Below are 26,461 nucleotides of genomic sequence, written 5' to 3' on the forward strand. Positions count from 1 at the left end.
GGGACATCACAGATGTTGGCCAAGTCAATGTGGGGATGGAGGACAACAAGGGGTGTCCCTGGTCAACAGGGGGACATGGGGACATTGTATATGGTGGAGAAGTCAATGTGGGGATGGGGATGGAGGAGACCAACGGGTGTCACTGGTCAATACGGGGACATGGGGACATCAGAGATGGTGGAGAAGTCAATGTGGGGATGGAGGAGACCAAGGGGTGTCACTGGTCAACAGGGGGACATGGGGACGTCGTAGACTTTGACCAAATCAAAGTGGGGATGGAGGAGACCAAGGGGTGTCACTGGTTGTTGGGGAACATGGGGACATCACAGATGTTGGCCAAGTCAATGTGGGGATGGGGGTGGAGGAGACCGAGGGGTGTCACTGGTCAACAGGGGGACATGAGGACATCGTAGATGTTGGCCAAGTCAATGTGGGATGGGGATGGAGGAGACCAAGGGGTGTCACTGGTCAATAGGGGGACATGGGGACATCAGAGATGGTGGAGAAGTCAATGTGGGGATGGGGACATTGCAGATGTTGGTCAAGTCAATGTGGGGATGGGGATGGAGGACACCAAGGGGTGTCACTGGTCAATAGGGGGACATGGGGACATCGTAGATGGTGGAGAAGTCAATGTGGGATGGGGATGGAGGACAACAAGGGGTGTCACTGGTCAACAGGGGGACATGGGGACATTGTAGACTTTGACCAAATCAAAGTGGGGATGGAGGAGACCAAGGGGTGTCCCTGGTCAATACGGGGACATGGGGACATTGTATATGGTGGAGAAGTCAAAGTGGGATGGGGATGGAGGACAACAAGGGGTGTCACTGGTCAACAGGGGGACATGGGGACATCACAGATGTTGGCCAAGTCAATGTGGGGATGGGGGTGGAGGAGACGGAGGGGTGTCACTGGTCAACAGGGGGACATGGGGACATCGTAGATGGTGGACAAGTCAACATGGGGATGGAGGAGACCAAGGGGTGTCCCTGGTCAATAGGGGGACATGGGGACGTTGTTGATGTTGGTCAAGTCAATGTGGGATGGGGATGGAGGACACCGAGGGGTGTCACTGGTCAATAGGGGGACATGGGGACATCATAGATGGTGGATAAGTCATTGTGGGGATGGGGACATTGCAGATGTTGGTCAAGTCAACGTGGGGATGGGGATGGAGGAGACCAAGGCATGTCACTGGTCAATAGGGGGACATGGGGACATCGTAGATGGTGGACAAGTCAATGTGGGGATGGAGGACACTGAGGGATGTCACTGGTTGTTGGGGGGACATGGGGACATCACAGATGTTGGTCAAGTCAATGTGGGGATGGGGATGGAGGACACCAAGGGATGTCCTTGGTCAATAGGGGGACATGGGGACATCACAGATGTTGGTCAAGTCAATGTGGGGGTGGGGATGGAGGACACCAAGGGGTGTCACTGGTCAATAGGGGGACATGGGGACATCGTAGATGGTGGAGAAGTCAATGTGGGGATGGGGACATTGCAGATGTTGGTCAAGTCAACGTGGGGATGGGGATGGAGGAGACCAAGGGGTGTCACTGGTCAACAGGGGGACATGGGGACATTGTAGATGGTGGACAAGTCAACATGGGGATGGGGGACACCAAGGGGTGTCCCTGGTGACTTGGGGGACATGGGGACGTTGTAGATGTTGGTCAAGTCAATGTGGGGATGGGGATGGAGGAGACCAAGGGGTGTCACTGGTCAATAGGGGGATGTGGGGGCATCGTAGATGGTGAAGTCAATGTGGGGATGGGGACATTGCAGATGTTGGGGAGCCATGGGGACCCCAGGGGTTCCCATGGTGACCCTGTTGTCCCCAGCGCATCCGCGAGGGCAGCGTGGTGACCGCATCCTGCTGATGGGTGACCCCGCTTGTCATGGGGGGACATGGGGACACCCCGGTTGTCATGGGGACATGGGGACACCAGGGACCACCCTGGGTTGTCATGGGGGGCCATGGGGACATCAGGGCACATCCTGGTCTGTTGTGTAGGGACATGGGGGCATCTCGGAAGGTTCCCCTGTCACCATGGACATGGGGACACCAGGGGACACCCCAGTGGTGCTGGGGGGACATGGGGAGACCCTGGTTGTCATGGGGGGACATGGGGCCACCCCGGTTGTGCTGAGGGGACATGGGGACACCAGGGGCCACCCTGGGTTGTCATGGGGGGCCATGGGGACATCAGGGCACATCCTGGTCTGTTGTGTAGGGACATGGGGGCATCTTGGAAGGTTCCCCTGTCACCATGGAATGTCCCCTGGGGACACCAGGGGACACCCCGGTTGTCATGGGGACCCCGTGGTGACCCCGTGGTTGTCCCCAGCGCATCCGCGAGGGCAGCGTGGTGGCCGCATCCCGCTGATGGGTGACCCCGCTTGTCATGGGGGGACATGGGGACACCCCGGATTATCATGGGGGGACGTTGGGCCACCCCGCTTGTCATGGGGGGGACATGGGGACACCCCAGCTGTCATGGGGACATGGGGACACCCCGGTTGTCATGGGGGGCCATGGGGACCTCAGGGCACGTCCTGGTCTGTTGTGTAGGGACATGGGGGCATCTCGGAAGGTTCCCTTGTCACCATGGACATGGGGACACCAGGGGACACCCTGGGTTGTCATGGGGGCCATGGGGACATCAGGGCACGTCCTGGTCTGTTGTGTAGGGACATGGGGGCATCTCGGAAGGTTCCCTTGTCACCATGGACATGGGGACACCAGGGGACACCCCAGTGGTGCTGGGGGGACATGGGGAGACCCTGGTTGTCATGGGGGGACATGGGGCCACCCCGGTTGTCATGGGGACATGGGGACACCCCGGATTATCATGGGGGGACGTTGGGCCACCCCGGTTGTCATGGGGGGACATGGGGCCACCCCAGTTGTCATGGGGACACATGGGGAGACCCTGGTTGTCATGGGGGGATATGGGGACACCCCGGTTGTCATGAGGACATGGGGACACCCCGGATTATCATGGGGGGACGTGGGGCCACCCCGGTTGTCATGGGGGGACATGGGGACACCCTGCTTGTCATGGGGGGACATGGGGACACCCCAGTTGTCATGGGGGGACATGGGGACACCCTGGTTGTGCTGAGGGGCCATGGGGACACCAGGGGCCACCCTGGGTTGTCATGGGGGGCCATGGGGACATCAGGGCACATCCTGGTCTGTTGTGTAGGGACATGGGGGCATCTTGGAAGGTTCCCCTGTCACCATGGAATGTCCCCTGGGGACACCAGGGGACACCCCGGTTGTCATGGGGACCCCGTGGTGACCCCGTGGTTGTCCCCAGCGCATCCGCGAGGGCAGCGTGGTGACCGCATCCCGCTGATGGGTGACCCCGCTTGTCATGGGGGGACATGGGGACACCCCGGTTATCATGGGGGGACATGGGGACACCCCAGCTGTCATGGGGACATGGAGACACCCCGGTTATCATGGGGACATGGGGCCACCCTGCTTGTCATGGGGGGACATGGGGACACCCCGGTTGTCATGGGGACATGGGGACACCAGGGACCACCCTGGATCGTCATGGGGGGCCATGGGGACATCAGGGCACATCCTGGTCTGTTGTGTAGGGACATGGGGGCATCTCGGAAGGTTCCCCTGTCACCATGGACATGGGGACACCAGGGGACACCCCGGTTGTCATGGGGGGACATGGGGCCACCCCAGTTGTGCTGAGGGGCCATGGGGACACCAGGGGCCACCCTGGGTTGTCATGGGGGGCCATGGGGACATCAGGGCACGTCCTGGTCTGTTGTGTAGGGACATGGGGGCATCTCGGAAGGTTCCCCTGTCACCATGGAATGTCCCCTGGGGACACCAGGGGACACCCCAGTTGTCATGGGGACCCCGTGGTGACCCCGTGGTTGTCCCCAGCGCATCCGCGAGGGCAGCGTGGTGGCCGCATCCCGCTGATGGGTGACCCCGCTTGTCATGGGGGGACATGGGGACACCCCGGTTGTCATGGGGGGACATGGGGACACCCCGGTTATCATGGGGACATGGGGCCACCCTGCTTGTCATGGGGGGACATGGGGACACCCCGGTTGTCATGGGGAGACATGGGGACATCAGGGCACGTCCTGGTCTGTTGTGTAGGGACATGGGGGCATCTCGGAAGGTTCCCTTGTCACCATGGACATGGGGACACCAGGGGCCACCCTGGGTTGTCATGGGGGCCATGGGGACATCAGGGCACGTCCTGGTCTGTTGTGTAGGGACATGGGGGCATCTCGGAAGGTTCCCCTGTCACCATGGACATGGGGACACCAGGGGACACCCCAGTGGTGCTGGGGGGACATGGGGACACCAGGGGCCACCCTGGGTTGTCATGGGGGGCCATGGGGACATCAGGGCACGTCCTGGTCTGTTGTGTAGGGACATGGGGGACATCTCGGAAGGTTCCCCTGTCACCATGGAATGTCCCCTGGGGACACCAGGGGACACCCCGGTTGTCATGGGGACCCCGTGGTGACCCCGTGGTTGTCCCCAGCGCATCCGCGAGGGCAGCGTGGTGGCGCGCATCCCGCGCATCGCCGTGGGGGACATGATCGAGGCCATCGACGGGCGCAGCCTGGTGGGCGCGCGCCACTTCGAGGTGGCCCGCATGCTCAAGGAGCTGCCGCGGGGCCGGAGCTTCGCCCTGCGCCTCACCGAGCCGCGCCGCGCCTTCGGTGCGCAGGGCAGCGGATGGGGCGCCCGGAGACCAGCGGGGGGACTGGGAGCACTGGGGGGACTGGGAGACCAATGGGGGGACTGGGGGGACTTGGGGACTGGGAGCACTGGGGGGACTGGGAGACCAATGGGGGGACTGGGGGGACTGGGAGCAATGAGGGGACTGGGGGACTGAGGGGACTGGGACCACGGGGGGGACTGGGAGCACTAGGAGACCAATGGGGGGACTGGGAGCACTGGGGGGACTGGGAGCACTGGGAGACCAATGGGGGGACTGGGAGCACTGGGGGACTGGGAGACCAATGGGGGGACTGGGAGCACTGGGGGGACTGAGACCACGGGGGGGACTGGGAGACCAACGGGGGGAACTGGGGGACTGGGGGGACTTGGGGACTGGGAGCACTGGGGGGACTGGGAGCAATGAGGGGACTGGGGGGACTTGGGGACTGGGAGCACTGGGGGGACTGGGAGCAATGAGGGGACTGGGGGGACTTGGGGACTGGGAGCACTGGGGGGAATGGGAGCAATGAGGGGACTGGGGGGACTGGGACCACGGGGGGGACTGGGAGCACTGGGAGACCAATGCGGGGACTGGAGGGACTGGGGTGACTGGGGGACTGGGAGCACTGGGAGCACTGGGGGGACTGGGAGCAATGAGGGGACTGGGGGACTGGGGGGACTGGGAGCACTGGGAGACCAATGGGGGGACTGGGAGCACTGGGGGGACTGGGAGCACTGGGAGATCAATGGGGGGACTGGGAGCACTGGGGGAACTGGGAGCACTGGGAGACCAACAGGGGCAACTGGGGGACTGGGAGCACTGGGGGGACTGGGGGGTCTTGGGGACTGGGAGCCCTGGGAGACCAACGGGGGGAACTGGGAGCACTGGGGGAACTGGGGGACTGGGAGCAATGAGGGGACTGGGGGACTGGGGGGACTTGGGGACTGGGAGCACTGGGAGCACTGGGGGGACTGGGAGCAATGAGGGGACTGGGGGACTGGGAGCACTGGGAGCACTGGGAGACCAATGGGGGGACTGGGAGCACTGGGGGGACAGGGAGCAATGAGGGGACTGGGGGACTGGGGGGACTGGGACCACGGGGGGGACTGGGGGGACTTGGGGACTGGGAGCACTGGGGGGACAGGGAGCAATGAGGGGACTGGGGGACTGGGGGGACTGGGACCACGGGGGGGACTGGGAGCACTGGGAGACCAATGGGGGGACTGGAGGGACTGGGGTGACTGGGGGACTGGGAGCACTGGGAGCACTGGGGGGACTGGGAGCAATGAGGGGACTGGGGGACTGGGGGGACTGGGAGCACTGGGAGACCAATGGGGGGACTGGGAGCACTGGGGGGACTGGGAGCACTGGGAGACCAATGGGGGGACTGGGGTGACTGGGGGACTGGGGACCACAGGGGGGACTGGGGAGACCATGGGGGACTGGGGACTGGGGACTGGGGGACTGGGGACTGGGAGCTGGGGGACTGGGAGCACTGGGGGATGGGGGACTGGGGGGGGGACTGGGGGGGGGGACTGGGGGGGACTGGGGGGACTGGGACTGGGGACTGGGACTGGGAGACTGGAGCAATGGGGGGACTGGGAGGGGACTGTGGGGACTGGGGAAGGGAGCACTGGGGGGACTGGGAGCAATGAGGGGACTGGGGGACTGGGGGGACTGGACGGGGCTGGGACCATGGGGGACTGGGAGACAATGAGGGGACTGGGGGGACTGGGGGACTGGGAGCACTGGGGGACTGGGGACTGGGGGACTGGGGACATGGGGGACTGGGGGAATGGGGGACTTGGGGACTGGGAGCACTGGGGCTGGGACTGGGAGCAATGAGGGGACTGGGGGACTGGGGACTGGGGGGACTGGGGGACTGGGAGCAATGAGGGGACTGGGGGACTGGGGGGACTGGGAGCACTGGGGGGACTGGGAGCAATGAGGGGACTGGGGGACTGGGGGGACTGGGGGACTGGACTGGGGGACTGGGGACATGAGGGGGGACTGGGGACTGAGGGGGACGGGGGGGACTGGGGGACTGGGGACTGGGGGACTGGGGTGGGGCAATGGGGGGACTGGGGGGACTGGGACAGGGGGGGACTGGGAGCCACTGGGGGACTCGGGACTGGGACTGGGGGACTGGGGGACTGGGACTGGGAGCACTGGGGGACTGGGAGCAATGAGGGACTGGGGGACTGGGGACTGGACAACGGGGGACTGGGACCATGGGGGACTGGGGGGACTGGGACCACGGGGGGGACTGGGAGCACTGGAGCACGGGGACTGGGGGACTGGGGACTTGGGGACTGGGGGAGCACTGGGGGACTGGAGCAATGAGGGGACTGGGGGACTGGGAGGCACTGGGGGGACTGGGGACTGGAATGAGGGGACTGGGCGGGACTGGGGGGACTGGGAGCAATGAGGGGACTGGGGGGACTGGGAGCACTGGGACTGGAGGGACTGGGGACTGGACACTGGGGGGACTGCCGGGAGACCATGGGACTGGGACCACGGGGGGACTGGGAGCACTGGGAGACCAATGCGGGGACTGGAGGGACTGGGGTGACTGGGGGACTGGAGCAGTGGGAGCACTGGGGGGACTGGGAGCAATGAGGGGACTGGGGGACTGGGGGGACTGGAGCACTGGGGGGACTGGGAGCACTGGGAGACCAATGGGGGGACTGGGAGCACTGGGAGCACTGGGGGGACTGGGGAACTGGGGGGACTTGGGGACTGGGAGCACTGGGAGACCAACAGGGGGAACTGGGGGGACTGGAGCACTGGGGGACTGGGAGACCAACAGGGGGACTGGAGCACTGGGGGAACTGGGGGGACTGGAGCACTGGGGGACTGGGAGCACTGGGAACTGGGAGCACTGGGAGACCAACGGGGGGAACTGGGGGACGGGGAGCAATGAGGGGACTGGGGACTGGGGGACCGACGGGGGGGACTGGGAGAACTGGAGCCATTGGGGAAACTGGGAGCACTGGGAGACCAATGGGGGGACTGGGAGCACTGGGAGCACTGGGGGGACTGGGGGAACTGGGGGGACTTGGGGACTGGGAGCACTGGGAGACCAACAGGGGGAACTGGGGGGACTGGGAGCACTGGGGGGACTGGAGACCAACGGGGGGACTGGAGCACTGGGGGGACTGGGAGCACTGGGGGAACTGGGAGCACTGGGAGACCAACGGGGGGAACTGGGAGCACTGGGGGGACTGGGGGGGACTTGGGGACTGGGAGCCCTGGGAGACCAACGGGGGGAACTGGGGGACTGGGAGCATTGGGGGAACTGGAGGACTGGGAGACCAACACGGGGACTGGGAGCACTGGGGGACTGGGGGGACTTGGGGACTGCGAGCCCTGGGAGACCAACGGGGGAACTGGGGGACTGGGAGCACTGGGGGAACTGGGGGACTGGGGGACTGGGGGGACTGGGAGCACTGGGGGGACTGGGAGAACTGGGAGCATTGGGGGAACTGGGAGCACTGGGGGACTGGGAGAACTGGAGCACTGGGGGGACTGGGGGGACTGGGGGGACTTGGGACTGGGAGCACTGGGAGACCAACGGGGGGAACTGGGGGGACTGGGAGCACTGGGGGGACTGGGAGCACTGGGGGACCGACGGGGGGGACTGGGAGAACTGGGAGCATTGGGGAACTGGAGCACTGGGAGACCAACAGGGGGAACTGGGAGCACTGGGGGGACTGGAGCACTGGGAGAACTGGGGGAACTGGGGGACTGGAGCACTGGGAGACCAACGGGGGAACTGGGGGGACTGGGAGCACTGGGGGGACTGGGGGGACTTGGGGACTGGGAGCCCTGGGAGACCAACGGGGGCAACTGGGAGCACTGGGGGACTGGGGGGACTGGGAGACCAGTGGGGGGAACTGGGAGCACTGGGGGGACTGGGGGACTGGGGACTGGGAGCACTGGGAGACCAACAGGGGAAACTGGGAGCACTGGGGGGACTGGGAGCCCAACGGGGGGAACTGGTACCACTGGGAGGCCCCTGGGAGCACTGGGACCCAGCTGCTGGGAGGACCCAGGCGTCCGGTGCTGCTGTGACCCCCCAAAATGGGGCGGGGACCCCAAAACCTGGGGCGGGGCGGGAGTGGGGGTGATGGGGACCCATAGTTCTGGGGCGGGGGGAGGCAGAGGGGACCCCAAACCCCTTTGTGGGGGCTGAGTGGGACCATTCATGCTTGGGGGGACCCCAAAACCTGGGCGGGGGGGGGGGGAACACAGGGGGACCCCAATACCAATGTGGACCCCCCCGAACCTCTTCCCTCCCCCGTTTTGGGTGCTGGGGGGGGGGACGCCCCAATAATCCCCCCCCCCCTTTGTTCCCGCAGACATGATCGCGCCGCGGGATGGGGGGGGCGCGGGGGGGGCCCCCCCCAGGTGGGGAGCGGCCGGGGGACCCTGCGGCTGCACTCCGGGGACCCCCACCCTGGAGGAGCAGGTGGGGACATGGGACATGGGACATGGGACATGGGGGGACATGGGGGACATGGGGAACACAGGGGGATTGGGGGACATGGGGGACATGGGGATGGGGGACATGGGGACATGTGGGACACGGGATGGGGGGATATGGGGACATGGGGGACACAGGGGGGTTGGGGGGACATGGGGACATTGGGGACACAGGACGATTGGGGACATGGGGACACAGGGGGATTGGGGGGACATGGGGGACATGGGCGGATTGAGGGGACATGGGAAATGGGGGACACAGGGGGATTGGGGGACATGGGGACACAGGGGGATTGGGGGGGACATGGGGGGCACAGGGGGACATGGGGACATGGGGGCACAGGGGGGTTGGGGGGACATGGGGGACACGGGATGGGGGGACATGGGGACATGGGGACATGGGGGATTGGGGGACATGGGGGACACAGGGGATTGGGGGACATAGGGGGACATGGGGGACACAGGGGGATTGGGGGGACATGGGGGATTGGGGGGACATGGGGGACACGGGATGGGGGGACATGGGGACATGAGGGACACAGGGGGGTTGGGGGGACATGAGGGACACGGGGGATTGGGGGACATGGGGGACACAGGGGAAACGGGGATGGGGGGGACATGGGGTCACATGGGGACATGAGGGGATTGGGGGGACATGGGGGATGGGGGGGACACAAGGACATAGGGCAACATGGGGGATGGGGGGGACATGGGGGGACACAGAGGGGTGGGGGGACATGGGGACATGGGGGGACATGGGGACACAGGGGGATGGGGGAGACACAGGGACATGGGGGGACATGGGGGGATTGGGGGGGACACAGGGACATGGGGGGACATGGGGGGATTGGGGGAACATGGGGGATCGGGGGACATGGGGGGACACGGGTTGGGGGGACATGGGGACATGGGGGACACAGGGGGATTGGGGGGACATGGGGACACAGGGGGCTTGGGGGGACATGGGGACACTGGGGACACGGGGGATTGGGGGGGACATGGGGGACATGGGGACATGGGGGGGTTGGGGGACATGGGACACAGGGGGCTTGGGGGGGACATGGGGGACACAGGATGGGGGACATGGGGACATGGGGGACACAGGGGGATTGGGGAACATGGGGACACAGGGGATTGGGGGACATGGGGAACATGGGGATTGGGGGACATGGGGGATGGGGGGGACATAGGGGACACAGGGGGGTGGGGGGGACACAAGGACATAGGGGAACATGGGGGATGGGGGGGACATGGGGGGACACAGAGGGGTGGGGGGACATGGGGACATGGGGGGACATGGGGACAGGGGGATGGGGGAGACACAGGGACATGGGGGGATTGGGGGGGACACAGGGACATGGGGGAACATGGGGGGCACAGGGGATTGGGGGACATGGGGGGACATGGGGGACACGGGGGATTGGGGGGAACATGGGGGATCGGGGGGATATGGGGGACACGGGTTGGGGGGACATGGGGACATGGGGATTGGGGGGACATGGGGACACAGGGTGGCTTGGGGGGACATGGGGACATGGGGGACACGGGGATGGGGGGACATGGGGTCACATGGGGACATGAGGGGATTGGGGGGACATGGGGGACATGGGGGACACAGGGGATTGAGGGGACATGGGACATGCAGGTTGGGGGGGGACATAGGGGACACAGGGGGGATGGGGGGACACAGGGACATAGGGGAACATGGGGGGACACAGAGGGGTGGGGGGGACATGGGGACATAGGGGGACACAGAGGGGTGGGGGGACATGGGGACATAGGGGGACATGGGGGGACACAGAGGGGTGGGGGGACATGGGGACATGGGGGGACATGGGGACAGGGGGATGGGGGAGACACAGGGACATGGGGGGATTGGGGGGGACACAGGGACATGGGGGAACATGGGGGGCACAGGGGATTGGGGGGACATGGGGACACTGGGGACATGGGGGATTGGAGGAACATGGGGGATCGGGGGGACATGGGGGACACGGGATGGGGGGACATGGGGACATGGGGGACACAGGGGGGTTGGGGGGACATGGGGACATGGGGGATTGGGGGGACATGGGGGACATGGGGGACACGGGGATGGGGGGACATGGGGTCACATGGGGACATGAGGGCATTGGGGGGACATGGGGGACACAGGAGGATTGGGGGGACATGGGACATGCAGGTTGGGGGGGACATAGGGGACACAGGGGGATGGGGGGGACACAGGGACATAGGGGAACATGGGGGGACACAGAGGGGTGGGGGGACATGGGGACATAGGGGGACATGGGGACAGGGGGATGGGGGAGACACAGGGACATGGGGGACATGGGGGGATTGGGGGGGACACAGGGGGATTGGGGGAACATGGGGGATTGGGGGGACATGGGGGACACAGGTTGGGGGGACATGGGGACATGGGGTCACAGGGGGCTTGGGGGGACATGGGGACACTGGGGACATGGGGGATTGGGGGGGACATGGGGGACATGGGGGGGTTGGGGGGGACACAGGGACATGGGGGAACATGGGGGGCACAGGGGATTGGGGGACATGGGGGATGGGGGGACATGGGGGGACATGGGGGACATAGGGGGATGGGGGGACATGGGGAACAGGGGGGTACATGGAGACATGGGGACAAGGGGGACTGGGTGGGACATGGGGGGACACGTGGACCCCCATCCTGTCCCCCGTGACCCCCGTCCCCCCAAATCGTCCCCAGCCCTCGGCGTTCGAGGAGCGAGCGGTGGCCAAAGTGGACGATCTGCTGGAGAGTTACATGGGGATCCGGGACAGCGAGCTGGGTGAGATGGGGACATGGGGACAGCAATGGGGACACCATTGGGGACAATGGGGACAGCGCTGGGATCCGGGACAGCGAGCTGGGTGAGATGGGGACATGGGGACAGCAATGGGGACACCATTGGGGACAATGGGGACAGCGCTGGGATCCGGGACAGCGAGCTGGGTGAGATGGGGACATGGGGACACCAATGGGGACAATGGGGACAGTGCTGGGATCCGGGACAGCGAGCTGGGTGAGATGGGGACATGGGGACACCAATGGGGACACCATTGGGGACAATGGGGACAGCGCTGGGATCCGGGACAGCAAGCTGGGTGAGATGGGGACATGGGGACACCAATGGGGACACCATTGGGGACAATGGGGACAGCGCTGGGATCCGGGACAGCGAGCTGGGTGAGATGGGGACATGGGGACACCATTGGGGACACCATTGGGGACAATGGGGACAGTGCTGGGATCCGCGACAGCGAGCTGGGTGAGATGGGGACATGGGGACACCAATGGGGACACCATTGGGGACAATGGGGACAGCGCTGGGATCCGGGACAGCGAGCTGGGTGAGATGGGGACATGGGGACACCAATGGGGACACCACTGGGGACAATGGGGACACCCTGGGGATCCGGGACAGCGAGCTGGGTGAGATGGGGACATGGGGACAGCAATGGGGACACCATTGGGGACAATGGGGACAGTGCTGGGATCCGGGACAGCGAGATGGGTGAGATGGGGACATGGGGACACCATTGGGGACACCATTGGGGACAATGGGGACAGCGCTGGGATCCGGGACAGCGAGATGGGTGAGATGGGGACATGGGGACAGCAATGGGGACACCATTGGGGACAATGGGGACAGCGCTGGGATCCGGGACAGTGAGCTGGGTGAGATGGGGACATGGGGACACCAGTGGGGACACCAATGGGGACACCATTGGGGACAATGGGGACACCCTGGGGATCCGGGACAGCGAGCTGGGTGAGATGGGGACATGGGGACACCAATGGGGACACCATTGGGGACAATGGGGACAGCGCTGGGATCCGGGACAGCGAGCTGGGTGAGATGGGGACATGGGGACACCAGTGGGGACACCAATGGGGACACCATTGGGGACAATGGGGACAGTGCTGGGATCCGGGACAGCGAGCTGGGTGAGATGGGGACATGGGGACACCAATGGGGACACCATTGGGGACAATGGGGACAGCGCTGGGATCCGGGACAGCGAGCTGGGTGAGATGGGGACATGGGGACACCAATGGGGACACCATTGGGGACACCATTGGGGACAATGGGGACAGCGCTGGGATCCGGGACAGCGAGCTGGGTGAGATGGGGACATGGGGACAGCAATGGGGACACCATTGGGGACAATGGGGACAGTGCTGGGATCCGGGACAGCGAGCTGGGTGAGGTGGGGACATGGGGACACCAATGGGGACACCATTGGGGACAATGGGGACAGTGCTGGGATCCGGGACAGCGAGCTGGGTGAGATGGGGACATGGGGACAGCAATGGGGACACCATTGGGGACAATGGGGACAGCGCTGGGATCCGGGACAGCGAGCTGGGTGAGATGGGGACATGGGGACAGCAATGGGGACACCATTGGGGACAATGGGGACAGCGCTGGGATCCGGGACAGCGAGCTGGGTGAGATGGGGACATGGGGACAGCAATGGGGACACCATTGGGGACAATGGGGACACCCTGGGGATCCGGGACAGCGAGCTGGGTGAGATGGGGACATGGGGACACCAATGGGGACACCATTGGGGACAATGGGGACACCCTGGGGATCCGGGACAGTGAGCTGGGTGAGATGGGGACATGGGGACAGCAATGGGGACACCATTGGGGACAATGGGGACAGCGCTGGGATCCGGGACAGCGAGCTGGGTGAGATGGGGACATGGGGACAGCAATGGGGACACCATTGGGGACAATGGGGACAGCGCTGGGATCCGGGACAGCGAGCTGGGTGAGATGGGGACACCAATGGGGACACCAATGGGGACACCATTGGGGACAATGGGGACACCCTGGGGATCCGGGACAGCGAGCTGGGTGAGATGGGGACACCAATGGGGACACCAATGGGGACACCATTGGGGACAATGGGGACAGCGCTGGGATCCGGGACAGCGAGCTGGGTGAGATGGGGACATGGGGACAGCAATGGGGACACCATTGGGGACAATGGGGACAGCGCTGGGATCCGGGACAGCGAGCTGGGTGAGATGGGGACATGGGGACAGCAATGGGGACACCATTGGGGACAATGGGGACAGCGCTGGGATCCGGGACAGCGAGCTGGGTGAGATGGGGACATGGGGACAGCAATGGGGACACCATTGGGGACAATGGGGACAGCGCTGGGATCTGGGACAGCGAGCTGGGTGAGATGGGGACATGGGGACACCAATGGGGACACCATTGGGGACAATGGGGACAGCGCTGGGATCTGGGACAGCGAGCTGGGTGAGATGGGGACATGGGGACACCAATGGGGACACCATTGGGGACAATGGGGACAGCGCTGGGATCCGGGACAGCGAGCTGGGTGAGATGGGGACACCAATGGGGACAGCAATGGGGACACCATTGGGGACAATGGGGACACCCTGGGGATCCGGGACAGCGAGCTGGGTGAGATGGGGACATGGGGACACCAATGGGGACACCAATGGGGACAATGGGGACAGCGCTGGGATCCGGGACAGCGAGCTGGGTGAGATGGGGACATGGGGACAGCAATGGGGACACCATTGGGGACAATGGGGACAGTGCTGGGATCCGGGACAGCGAGCTGGGTGAGATGGGGACATGGGGACAGCAATGGGGACACCATTGGGGACAATGGGGACAGCGCTGGGATCCGGGACAGCGAGCTGGGTGAGATGGGGACATGGGGACAGCAATGGGGACACCATTGGGGACAATGGGGACAGTGCTGGGATCCGGGACAGCGAGCTGGGTGAGATGGGGACATGGGGACAGCAATGGGGACACCATTGGGGACAATGGGGACAGCGCTGGGATCCGGGACAGCGAGCTGGGTGAGATGGGGACATGGGGACAGCAATGGGGACACCATTGGGGACAATGGGGACACCCTGGGGATCCGGGACAGCGAGCTGGGTGAGATGGGGACATGGGGACACCAATGGGGACACCAATGGGGACAATGGGGACAGCGCTGGGATCCGGGACAGCGAGCTGGGTGAGATGGGGACATGGGGACAGCAATGGGGACACCATTGGGGACAATGGGGACAGTGCTGGGATCCGGGACAGCGAGCTGGGTGAGATGGGGACATGGGGACAGCAATGGGGACACCATTGGGGACAATGGGGACAGCGCTGGGATCCGGGACAGCGAGCTGGGTGAGATGGGGACATGGGGACAGCAATGGGGACACCATTGGGGACAATGGGGACAGCGCTGGGATCCGGGACAGCGAGCTGGGTGAGATGGGGACATGGGGACACCAATGGGGACACCATTGGGGACAATGGGGACACCCTGGGGATCCGGGACAGCGAGCTGGGTGAGATGGGGACATGGGGACACCAATGGGGACACCATTGGGGACAATGGGGACAGCGCTGGGATCCGGGACAGCGAGCTGGGTGAGATGGGGACATGGGGACAGCAATGGGGACACCATTGGGGACAATGGGGACACCCTGGGGATCCGGGACAGCGAGCTGGGTGAGATGGGGACATGGGGACACCAATGGGGACACCATTGGGGACAATGGGGACAGCGCTGGGATCCGGGACAGCGAGATGGGGACATGGGGACACCAATGGGGACACCATTGGGGACAATGGGGACAGCGCTGGGATCCGGGACAGCGAGCTGGGTGAGATGGGGACATGGGGACAGCAATGGGGACACCATTGGGGACAATGGGGACAGCGCTGGGATCCGGGACAGCGAGCTGGGTGAGATGGGGACATGGGGACACCAATGGGGACACCATTGGGGACAATGGGGACAGCGCTGGGATCCGGGACAGCGAGCTGGGTGAGATGGGGACATGGGGACAGCAATGGGGACACCATTGGGGACAATGGGGACAGCGCTGGGATCCGGGACAGCGAGCTGGGTGAGATGGGGACATGGGGACACCAATGGGGACACCATTGGGGACAATGGGGACAGCGCTGGGATCCGGGACAGCGAGCTGGGTGAGATGGGGACATGGGGACACCAATGGGGACACCATTGGGGACAATGGGGACAGCGCTGGGATCCGGGACAGCGAGCTGGGTGAGATGGGGACATGGGGACAGCAATGGGGACACCATTGGGGACAATGGGGACAGTGCTGGGATCCGGGACAGCGAGCTGGGTGAGATGGGGACATGGGGACACCAATGGGGACACCAATGGGGACACCATTGGGGACAATGGGGACAGTGCTGGGATCCGGGTCAGTGAGCTGGGTGAGATGGGGACATGGGGACACCAATGGGGACACCATTGGGGACAATGGGGACAGCGCTGGGATCCGGGACAGTGAGCTGGGTGAGATGGGGACATGGGGACAGCAATGGGGACACCATTGGGGACAATGGGGACAGCGCTGGGATCCGGGAGAGCGAGCTGGGTGAGATGGGGACATGGGGACAGCAATGGGGACACCATTGGGGACAATGGGGACACCCTGGGGATCCGGGACAGCGAGCTGGGTGAGATGGGGACATGGGGACAGCAATGGGGACACCATTGGGGACAATGGGGACAGTGCTGGGATCCGGGACAGCGAGCTGGGTGAGATGGGGACATGGGGACAGCAATGGGGACACCATTGGGGACAATGGGGACAGCGCTGGGATCCGGGACAGCGAGCTGGGTGAGATGGGGACATGGGGACACCAATGGGGACACCATTGGGGACAATGGGGACAGCGCTGGGATCCGGGACAGCGAGCTGGGTGAGATGGGGACATGGGGACACCAATGGGGACACCATTGGGGACAATGGGGACAGCGCTGGGATCCGGGACAGCGAGCTGGGTGAGATGGGGACATGGGGACACCAATGGGGACACCATTGGGGACAATGGGGACAGCGCTGGGATCCGGGACAGCGAGCTGGGTGAGATGGGGACATGGGGACAGCAATGGGGACACCATTGGGGACAATGGGGACACCCTGGGGATCCGGGACAGCGAGCTGGGTGAGATGGGGACATGGGGACAGCAATGGGGACACCATTGGGGACAATGGGGACAGCGCTGGGATCCGGGACAGCGAGCTGGGTGAGATGGGGACATGGGGACAGCAATGGGGACACCATTGGGGACAATGGGGACAGCGCTGGGATCCGGGACAGCGAGCTGGGTGAGATGGGGACATGGGGACAGCAATGGGGACACCATTGGGGACAATGGGGACAGTGCTGGGATCCGGGACAGCGAGCTGGGTGAGATGGGGACATGGGGACAGCAATGGGGACACCATTGGGGACAATGGGGACAGCGCTGGGATCCGGGACAGCGAGCTGGGTGAGATGGGGACACCAATGGGGACACCAATGGGGACACCATTGGGGACAATGGGGACAGTGCTGGGATCCGGGACAGCGAGCTGGGTGAGATGGGGACACCAATGGGGACACCAATGGGGACACCATTGGGGACAATGGGGACAGTGCTGGGATCCGGGACAGCGAGCTGGGTGAGATGGGGACATGGGGACAGCAATGGGGACACCATTGGGGACAATGGGGACACCCTGGGGATCCGGGACAGCGAGCTGGGTGAGATGGGGACATGGGGACACCAATGGGGACACCATTGGGGACAATGGGGACAGTGCTGGGGATCCGGGACAGCGAGCTGGGTGAGATGGGGACATGGGGACACCAATGGGGACACCATTGGGGACAATGGGGACAGCGCTGGGATCCGGGACAGCGAGCTGGGTGAGATGGGGACATGGGGACAGCAATGGGGACACCATTGGGGACAATGGGGACAGCGCTGGGATCCGGGACAGCGAGCTGGGTGAGATGGGGACATGGGGACACCAATGGGGACACCATTGGGGACAATGGGGACAGCGCTGGGATCCGGGACAGCGAGCTGGGTGAGATGGGGACATGGGGACAGCAATGGGGACACCATTGGGGACAATGGGGACAGCGCTGGGATCCGGGACAGCGAGCTGGGTGAGATGGGGACATGGGGACACCAATGGGGACACCATTGGGGACAATGGGGACAGCGCTGGGATCCGGGACAGCGAGCTGGGTGAGATGGGGACATGGGGACAGCAATGGGGACACCATTGGGGACAATGGGGACAGTGTTGGGATCCGGGACAGCGAGCTGGGTGAGATGGGGACATGGGGACAGCAATGGGGACACCATTGGGGACAATGGGGACACCCTGGGGATCCGGGACAGCGAGCTGGGTGAGATGGGGACATGGGGACACCAATGGGGACACCATTGGGGACAATGGGGACAGCGCTGGGATCCGGGACAGCGAGCTGGGTGAGATGGGGACATGGGGACAGCAATGGGGACACCATTGGGGACAATGGGGACAGCGCTGGGATCCGGGACAGCGAGCTGGGTGAGATGGGGACATGGGGACACCAATGGGGACACCATTGGGGACAATGGGGACAGCGCTGGGATCCGGGACAGCGAGCTGGGTGAGATGGGGACATGGGGACAGCAATGGGGACACCATTGGGGACAATGGGGACAGTGCTGGGATCCGGGACAGCGAGCTGGGTGAGATGGGGACATGGGGACAGCAATGGGGACACCATTGGGGACAATGGGGACAGTGCTGGGATCCGGGACAGCGAGCTGGGTGAGATGGGGACATGGGGACAGCAATGGGGACACCATTGGGGACAATGGGGACAGCGCTGGGATCCGGGACAGCGAGCTGGGTGAGATGGGGACATGGGGACACCAATGGGGACACCATTGGGGACAATGGGGACAGCGCTGGGATCCGGGACAGCGAGATGGGGACATGGGGACAGCAATGGGGACACCATTGGGGACAATGGGGACAGCGCTGGGATCCGGGACAGCGAGCTGGGTGAGATGGGGACATGGGGACAGCAATGGGGACACCATTGGGGACAATGGGGACAGCGCTGGGATCCGGGACAGCGAGCTGGGTGAGATGGGGACATGGGGACACCAATGGGGACACCATTGGGGACAATGGGGACAGTGCTGGGATCCGGGACAGCGAGCTGGGTGAGATGGGGACATGGGGACAGCAATGGGGACACCATTGGGGACAATGGGGACACCCTGGGGATCCGGGACAGCGAGCTGGGTGAGATGGGGACATGGGGACAGCAATGGGGACACCATTGGGGACAATGGGGACAGCGCTGGGATCCGGGACAGCGAGCTGGGTGAGATGGGGACATGGGGACAGCAATGGGGACACCATTGGGGACAATGGGGACAGTGCTGGGATCCGGGACAGCGAGCTGGGTGAGATGGGGACATGGGGACAGCAATGGGGACACCATTGGGGACAATGGGGACAGCGCTGGGATCCGGGACAGCGAGCTGGGTGAGATGGGGACATGGGGACAGCAATGGGGACACCATTGGGGACAATGGGGACAGCGCTGGGATCCGGGACAGCGAGCTGGGTGAGATGGGGACATGGGGACAGCAATGGGGACACCATTGGGGACAATGGGGACACCCTGGGGATCCGGGACAGCGAGCTGGGTGAGATGGGGACATGGGGACAGCAATGGGGACACCATTGGGGACAATGGGGACACCCTGGGGATCCGGGACAGCGAGCTGGGTGAGATGGGGACATGGGGACAGCAATGGGGACACCATTGGGGACAATGGGGACAGCGCTGGGATCCGGGACAGCGAGCTGGGTGAGATGGGGACACCAATGGGGACACCAATGGGGACACCATTGGGGACAATGGGGACACCCTGGGGATCCGGGACAGCGAGCTGGGTGAGATGGGGACACCAATGGGGACACCAATGGGGACACCATTGGGGACAATGGGGACAGTGCTGGGATCCGGGACAGCGAGCTGGGTGAGATGGGGACACCAATGGGGACACCAATGGGGACACCATTGGGGACAATGGGGACAGCGCTGGGATCCGGGACAGCGAGCTGGGTGAGATGGGGACATGGGGACAGCAATGGGGACACCATTGGGGACACCATTGGGGACAATGGGGACAGCGCTGGGATCCGGGACAGCGAGATGGGGACATGGGGACAGCAATGGGGACACCATTGGGGACAATGGGGACAGCGCTGGGATCCGGGACAGCGAGCTGGGTGAGATGGGGACATGGGGACAGCAATGGGGACACCATTGGGGACAATGGGGACAGCGCTGGGATCCGGGACAGCGAGCTGGGTGAGATGGGGACATGGGGACAGCAATGGGGACACCATTGGGGACAATGGGGACAGCGCTGGGATCCGGGACAGCGAGCTGGGTGAGATGGGGACATGGGGACAGCAATGGGGACACCATTGGGGACAATGGGGACAGCGCTGGGATCCGGGACAGCGAGCTGGGTGAGATGGGGACATGGGGACACCAATGGGGACACCATTGGGGACACCATTGGGGACAATGGGGACAGTGCTGGGATCCGGGACAGCGAGCTGGGTGAGATGGGGACATGGGGACACCAATGGGGACACCATTGGGGACAATGGGGACACCCTGGGGATCCGGGACAGCGAGCTGGGTGAGATGGGGACATGGGGACAGCAATGGGGACACCATTGGGGACAATGGGGACAGCGCTGGGATCCGGGACAGCGAGCTGGGTGAGATGGGGACATGGGGACACCAATGGGGACACCATTGGGGACAATGGGGACAGTGCTGGGATCCGGGACAGCGAGCTGGGTGAGATGGGGACATGGGGACAGCAATGGGGACACCATTGGGGACAATGGGGACACCCTGGGGATCCGGGACAGCGAGCTGGGTGAGATGGGGACATGGGGACAGCAATGGGGACACCATTGGGGACAATGGGGACAGCGCTGGGATCCGGGACAGCGAGCTGGGTGAGATGGGGACATGGGGACAGCAATGGGGACACCATTGGGGACAATGGGGACAGTGCTGGGATCCGGGACAGCGAGCTGGGTGAGATGGGGACATGGGGACAGCAATGGGGACACCATTGGGGACAATGGGGACAGCGCTGGGATCCGGGACAGCGAGCTGGGTGAGATGGGGACATGGGGACAGCAATGGGGACACCATTGGGGACAATGGGGACACCCTGGGGATCCGGGACAGCGAGCTGGGTGAGATGGGGACATGGGGACAGCAATGGGGACACCATTGGGGACAATGGGGACACCCTGGGGATCCGGGACAGCGAGCTGGGTGAGATGGGGACATGGGGACAGCAATGGGGACACCATTGGGGACAATGGGGACAGCGCTGGGATCCGGGACAGCGAGCTGGGTGAGATGGGGTGGGGACACCAATGGGGACACCATTGGGGACAATGGGGACACCCTGGGGATCCGGGACAGCGAGCTGGGTGAGATGGGGACACCAATGGGGACACAATGGGGACACCATTGGGGACAATGGGGACAGTGCTGGGATCCGGGACAGCGAGCTGGGTGAGATGGGGACACCAATGGGGACACCAATGGGGACACCAATTGGGGACAATGGGGACAGCGCTGGGATCCGGGACAGCGAGCTGGGTGAGATGGGGACATGGGGACAGCAATGGGGACACCATTGGGGACACCATTGGGGACAATGGGGACAGCGCTGGGATCCGGGACAGCGAGATGGGGACATGGGGACAGCAATGGGGACACCATTGGGGACAATGGGGACAGCGCTGGGATCCGGGACAGCGAGCTGGGTGAGATGGGGACATGGGGACAGCAATGGGGACACCATTGGGGACAATGGGGACAGCGCTGGGATCCGGGACAGCGAGCTGGGTGAGATGGGGACATGGGGACAGCAATGGGGACACCATTGGGGACAATGGGGACAGCGCTGGGATCCGGGACAGCGAGCTGGGTGAGATGGGGACATGGGGACAGCAATGGGGACACCATTGGGGACAATGGGGACAGCGCTGGGATCCGGGACAGCGAGCTGGGGACATGGGGACACCAATGGGGACAGCAATGGGGACACCATTGGGGACAATGGGGACAGTGCTGGGATCCGGGACAGCGAGCTGGGTGAGATGGGGACATGGGGACACCAATGGGGACACCATTGGGGACAATGGGGACAGCGCTGGGATCCGGGACAGCGAGCTGGGGACATGGGGACACCAATGGGGACAGCAATGGGGACACCATTGGGGGACAATGGGGACAGTGCTGGGATCCGGGACAGCGAGCTGGGTGAGATGGGACATGGGGACAGCAATGGGGACACCATTGGGGACAATGGGGACAGCGCTGGGATCCGGGACAGCGAGCTGGGTGAGATGGGGACATGGGGACACCAGTGGGGACACCATTGGGGACAATGGGGACAGCGCTGGGATCCGGGACAGCGAGCTGGGTGAGATGGGGACATGGGGACACCAATGGGGACACCATTGGGGACAATGGGGACAGTGCTGGGATCCGGGACAGCGAGCTGGGTGAGATGGGGACATGGGGACAGCAATGGGGACACCATTGGGGACAATGGGGACAGCGCTGGGATCCGGGACAGCGAGCTGGGTGAGACGGGGTGTCCCCATGTCCCCATGTCCCCCGTGTGTCCCTGTGTCCCATGTCCCCTGAGTGTCCCCATGTCCCCCATCACCCCTATGTCCCCCGAGTGTCCCCATGTCCCCTGAGTGTTCCCGTGTCCCCCCATGTGTCCCTATGGCCCATGTCCCCTGGGTGTCCCCCATGTCCCCCGTGTGTCCCTGTGTCCCCCATCCCCCCATGTCCCCTGTGTGTCCCCATGTCCCCCGTGTGTCCCCATGTCCCCCATCCCCCCATGTCCCCTGGGTGTCCCCATGTCCATGTCCCCCGTGTGTCCCCATGTCCCCCATCCCCCCATATCCCCCGTGTGTCCCCATGTCCCCCGTGTGTCCATGTCCCCCGTGTGTCCCCATGTCCCCCATGTGTCCCCATGTCCCCCATCCCCCCATGTCCCCCAAGTGTCCCATGACCCCCATCCCCCCCATGTCCCCTGTGTGTCCCCATGTCCCCCATCCCCCCATGTCCCCTGAGTGTCCCCATGTCCCATGACCCCCGTGTGTCCCCATGTCCCCCATCCCCCCCATGTCCCCCGTGTGTCCCCATGTCCCCCGTGTGTCCCCATGTCCCCCATCCCCCCATGTCCCCCATCCCCCATGTCCCCCGTGTGTCCCCATGTCCCCCGTGTGTCCCCATGTCCCCTGTGTGTCCCCATGTCCCCCATCCCCCATGTTCCCCATGTCCCCTGAGTGTCCCCATGTCCACTGTGTGTCCATGTCCCCTGAGTGTCCCATGTCCCCCATCCCCCCCATGTCCCCTGGGTGTCCCCGTGTGTCCCATGTCCCCTGAATGTCCCCATGTCCCCTGTGTGTCCCCATGTCCCCCATCCCCTCATGTCCCCCATGTGTCCCCATGACCCCCGTGTGTCCCTGTGTCCCCCATCCCCCCATGTCCTCCGTGTGTCCCCATGTCCCCCATCCCCCCATGTCCCCTGGGTGTCCCCATGTCCCCTGAATGTCCCCATGTCCCCTGAGTGTCCCCGTGTGTCCCCATGTCCCCTGAGTGTCCCCATGTCCCCCGTGTGTCCCCATGTCCCCCATCCCCCCATGTCCCCCGTGTGTCCCCATGTCCCCTGTGTGTCCCCATGTCCCCCATCCCCCCATGTCCCCTGAGTGTCCCCATGTCCCATGACCCCCGTGTGTCCCCATGTCCCCCATCCCCCATGTCCCCTGTGTGTCCCCATGTCCCCTGTGTGTCCCATGTCCCCCCATCCCCCATGTCCCCTGTGTGTCCCCATGTCCCCGTGTGTCCCCATGTCCCCCATCCCCCCATGTCCCCTGTGTGTCCCCATGTCCCCCGTGTGTCCCCATGTCCCCCATACCCCCATGACCCCCATCCCCCCATGTCCCCCATCCCCCCATGACCCCCGTGTGTCCCCATGTCCCCCATCCCCCCATGTCCCCTGAGTGTCCCCATGTCCCCCATCCCCCCATGTCCCCTGAGTGTCCCCATGTCCCATGTCCCCCGTGTGTCCCATGTCCCCCATCCCCCCATATCCCCCGAGTGTCCCATGTCCCCCATCCCCCCCATGTCCCCCGTGTGTCCCCATGTCCCCCATCCCCCCATGTCCCCCATCCCCCCCATGTCCCCCATCCCCCCATATCCCTGTGTGTCCATGTCCCCCGTGTGTCCCCATGTCCCCCATCCCCCCCATGTCCCCTGAGTGTCCCATGTCCCCCGTGTGTCCCCATGTCCCCATCCCCCATGTCCCCATCCCCCCATGTCCCCTGAGTGTCCCATGTCCCCCGTGTGTCCCCATGTCCCCCATCCCCCCATATCCCCCGTGTGTCCCCATATCCCCCGTGTGTCCCCATGTCCCCCGTGTGTCCCCATGTCCCCCTTGTGTCCCATGTGTCCCATGACCCCTGAGTGTCCCCATGTCCCCCATCCCCCCCATGTCTCCTGGGTGTCCCCTGTGTGTCCCCATGTCCCCCATCCCCTCATGTCCCCCGTGTGTCCCCATGACACCCGTGTGTCCCTGTGTCCCCCATCCCCCCATGTCCTCCGTGTGTCCCCATGTCCCCCATCCCCCCATGTCCCCCGTGTGTCCCCATGTCCCATGACCCTCGTGTGTCCCCATGTCCCCCATCCCCCATGTCCCCCGTGTGTCCCCCATGTCCCCCATCCCCCATGTCCCCCCATCCCCCCATGTCCCCCGTGTGTCCCCATGTCCCCCATCCCCCATGTCCCCCGTGTGTCCCATGTCCCCCATCCCCCCATGTCCCCCGTGTGTCCCCATGTCCCCCATCCCCCATGTCCCCCCATCCCCCCATGTCCCCCGTGTGTCCCCATGTCCCCTGTGTGTCCCCATGTCCCCATCCCCCCCATGTCCCCTGAGTGTCCCCATGTCCCATGTCCCCTGTGTGTCCCCCATATCCCCTGAGTGTCCCCATGTCCCCTGTCCCCCCATGTTCCCCGTGTGTCCCATGTCCCCTGAGTGTCCCCATGTCCCCCATCCCCCCCATATCCCCTGGGTGTCCCCGTGTGTCCCATGTCCCCCGTGTGTCCCCATGTCCCATGACCCCTGTGTGTCCCTTTGTCCCCCATCCCCCCATGTCCCCCGTGTGTCCCCATGTCCCCCGTGTGTCCCCATGTCCCCTGAGTGTCCCCATGTCCCATGACCCCTGTGTGTCCCCATGTCCCCCATCCCCCCATGTCCCCTGAGTGTCCCATGTCCCCTGAGTGTCCCATGTCCCCCATCCCCCATGTCCCCCATCCCCCCATGTCCCCTGAGTGTCCCCATGTCCCCTGAGTGTCCCTATGTCCCACATCCCCCCATGTCCCCTGGGTGTCCCCGTGTGTCCCATGTCCCCTGAATGTCCCCATGTCCCCTGAATGTCCCCATGTCCATGTCCCCCGTGTGTCCCCATATCCCCGTGTGTCCCCATGTCCCCCGTGTGTCCCCATGTCCCCCTTGTGTCCATGTGTCCCATGACCCCTGAGTGTCCCCATGTCCCCCATCCCCCCCATGTCTCCTGGGTGTCCCCGTGTGTCCCATGTCCCCCGTGTGTCCCCATGTCCCCCATCCCCTCATGTCCCCCGTGTGTCCCCATGACACCCGTGTGTCCCTGTGTCCCCCATCCCCCCATGTCCTCCGTGTGTCCCCATGTCCCCCATCCCCCCCATGTCCCCTGAGTGTCCCGTGTGTCCCCATGTCCCCCGTGTGTCCCCATGTCCCCCATCCCCCCGTGTCCCCTGGGTGTCCCCATGTCCCCTGAATGTCCCCATGTCCCCGTGTGTCCCCGTGTCCCCCATCCCCCCATGTCCCCTGTGTGTCCCCATGTCCCATGTCCCCCGTGTGTCCCCATGTCCCCTGTGTGTCCCCATGTCCCCCATCCCCCCATGTCCCCCGTGTGTCCCCATGTCCCCCATCCCCCCCATGTCCCCTGAGCGCCCCGTGTCCCCCGTGTGTCCCCATGTCCCCCATGTGTCCCCATGTCCCCCATCCCCCCATGTCCCCTGAGCGCCCCGTGTCCCCGCAGCCGCCACCATGGTGTCCCTGGGCGGGGACGCGCGGGACCCGGACGCGCTGGCGCAGGCTCTGGACTCGCAGCTCGGGGACTTCGCCTTCCCGGACGAGTTCGTGTTCGACGTCTGGGGCGCCATCGGGGACGCGCGCGCAGGGCGGGGGTAGAGACCCCACCCCCACCCCGGGACCCCCCGGGACAACCCATGGAA

The 26,461-nt window shown here is 64.7% G+C and overlaps 1 protein-coding gene across 1 annotated transcript in view; it reads left to right on the plus strand.

Annotated features, from left to right (window-relative positions):
• GIPC1 (GIPC PDZ domain containing family member 1) overlaps positions 1 to 26,449 on the plus strand; it is a 34,978-nt gene extending 8,529 nt beyond the window's left edge. Inside the window, 6 exon segments of the mRNA XM_065048303.1 lie at positions 4,542 to 4,722; positions 9,086 to 9,103; positions 9,106 to 9,169; positions 9,171 to 9,195; positions 11,935 to 12,016; positions 26,266 to 26,449. Coding sequence (XP_064904375.1) covers positions 4,542 to 4,722; positions 9,086 to 9,103; positions 9,106 to 9,169; positions 9,171 to 9,195; positions 11,935 to 12,016; positions 26,266 to 26,417 — 522 coding nt within the window. The 3' untranslated portion in view covers positions 26,418 to 26,449.
• The last annotated feature ends 12 nt before the right edge of the window (positions 26,450 to 26,461 follow it).

Source organism: Columba livia, unplaced genomic scaffold (genome assembly GCF_036013475.1).
Source record: "Columba livia isolate bColLiv1 breed racing homer unplaced genomic scaffold, bColLiv1.pat.W.v2 Scaffold_469, whole genome shotgun sequence".
Classification (NCBI taxonomy): Eukaryota; Metazoa; Chordata; class Aves; order Columbiformes; family Columbidae; genus Columba; species Columba livia.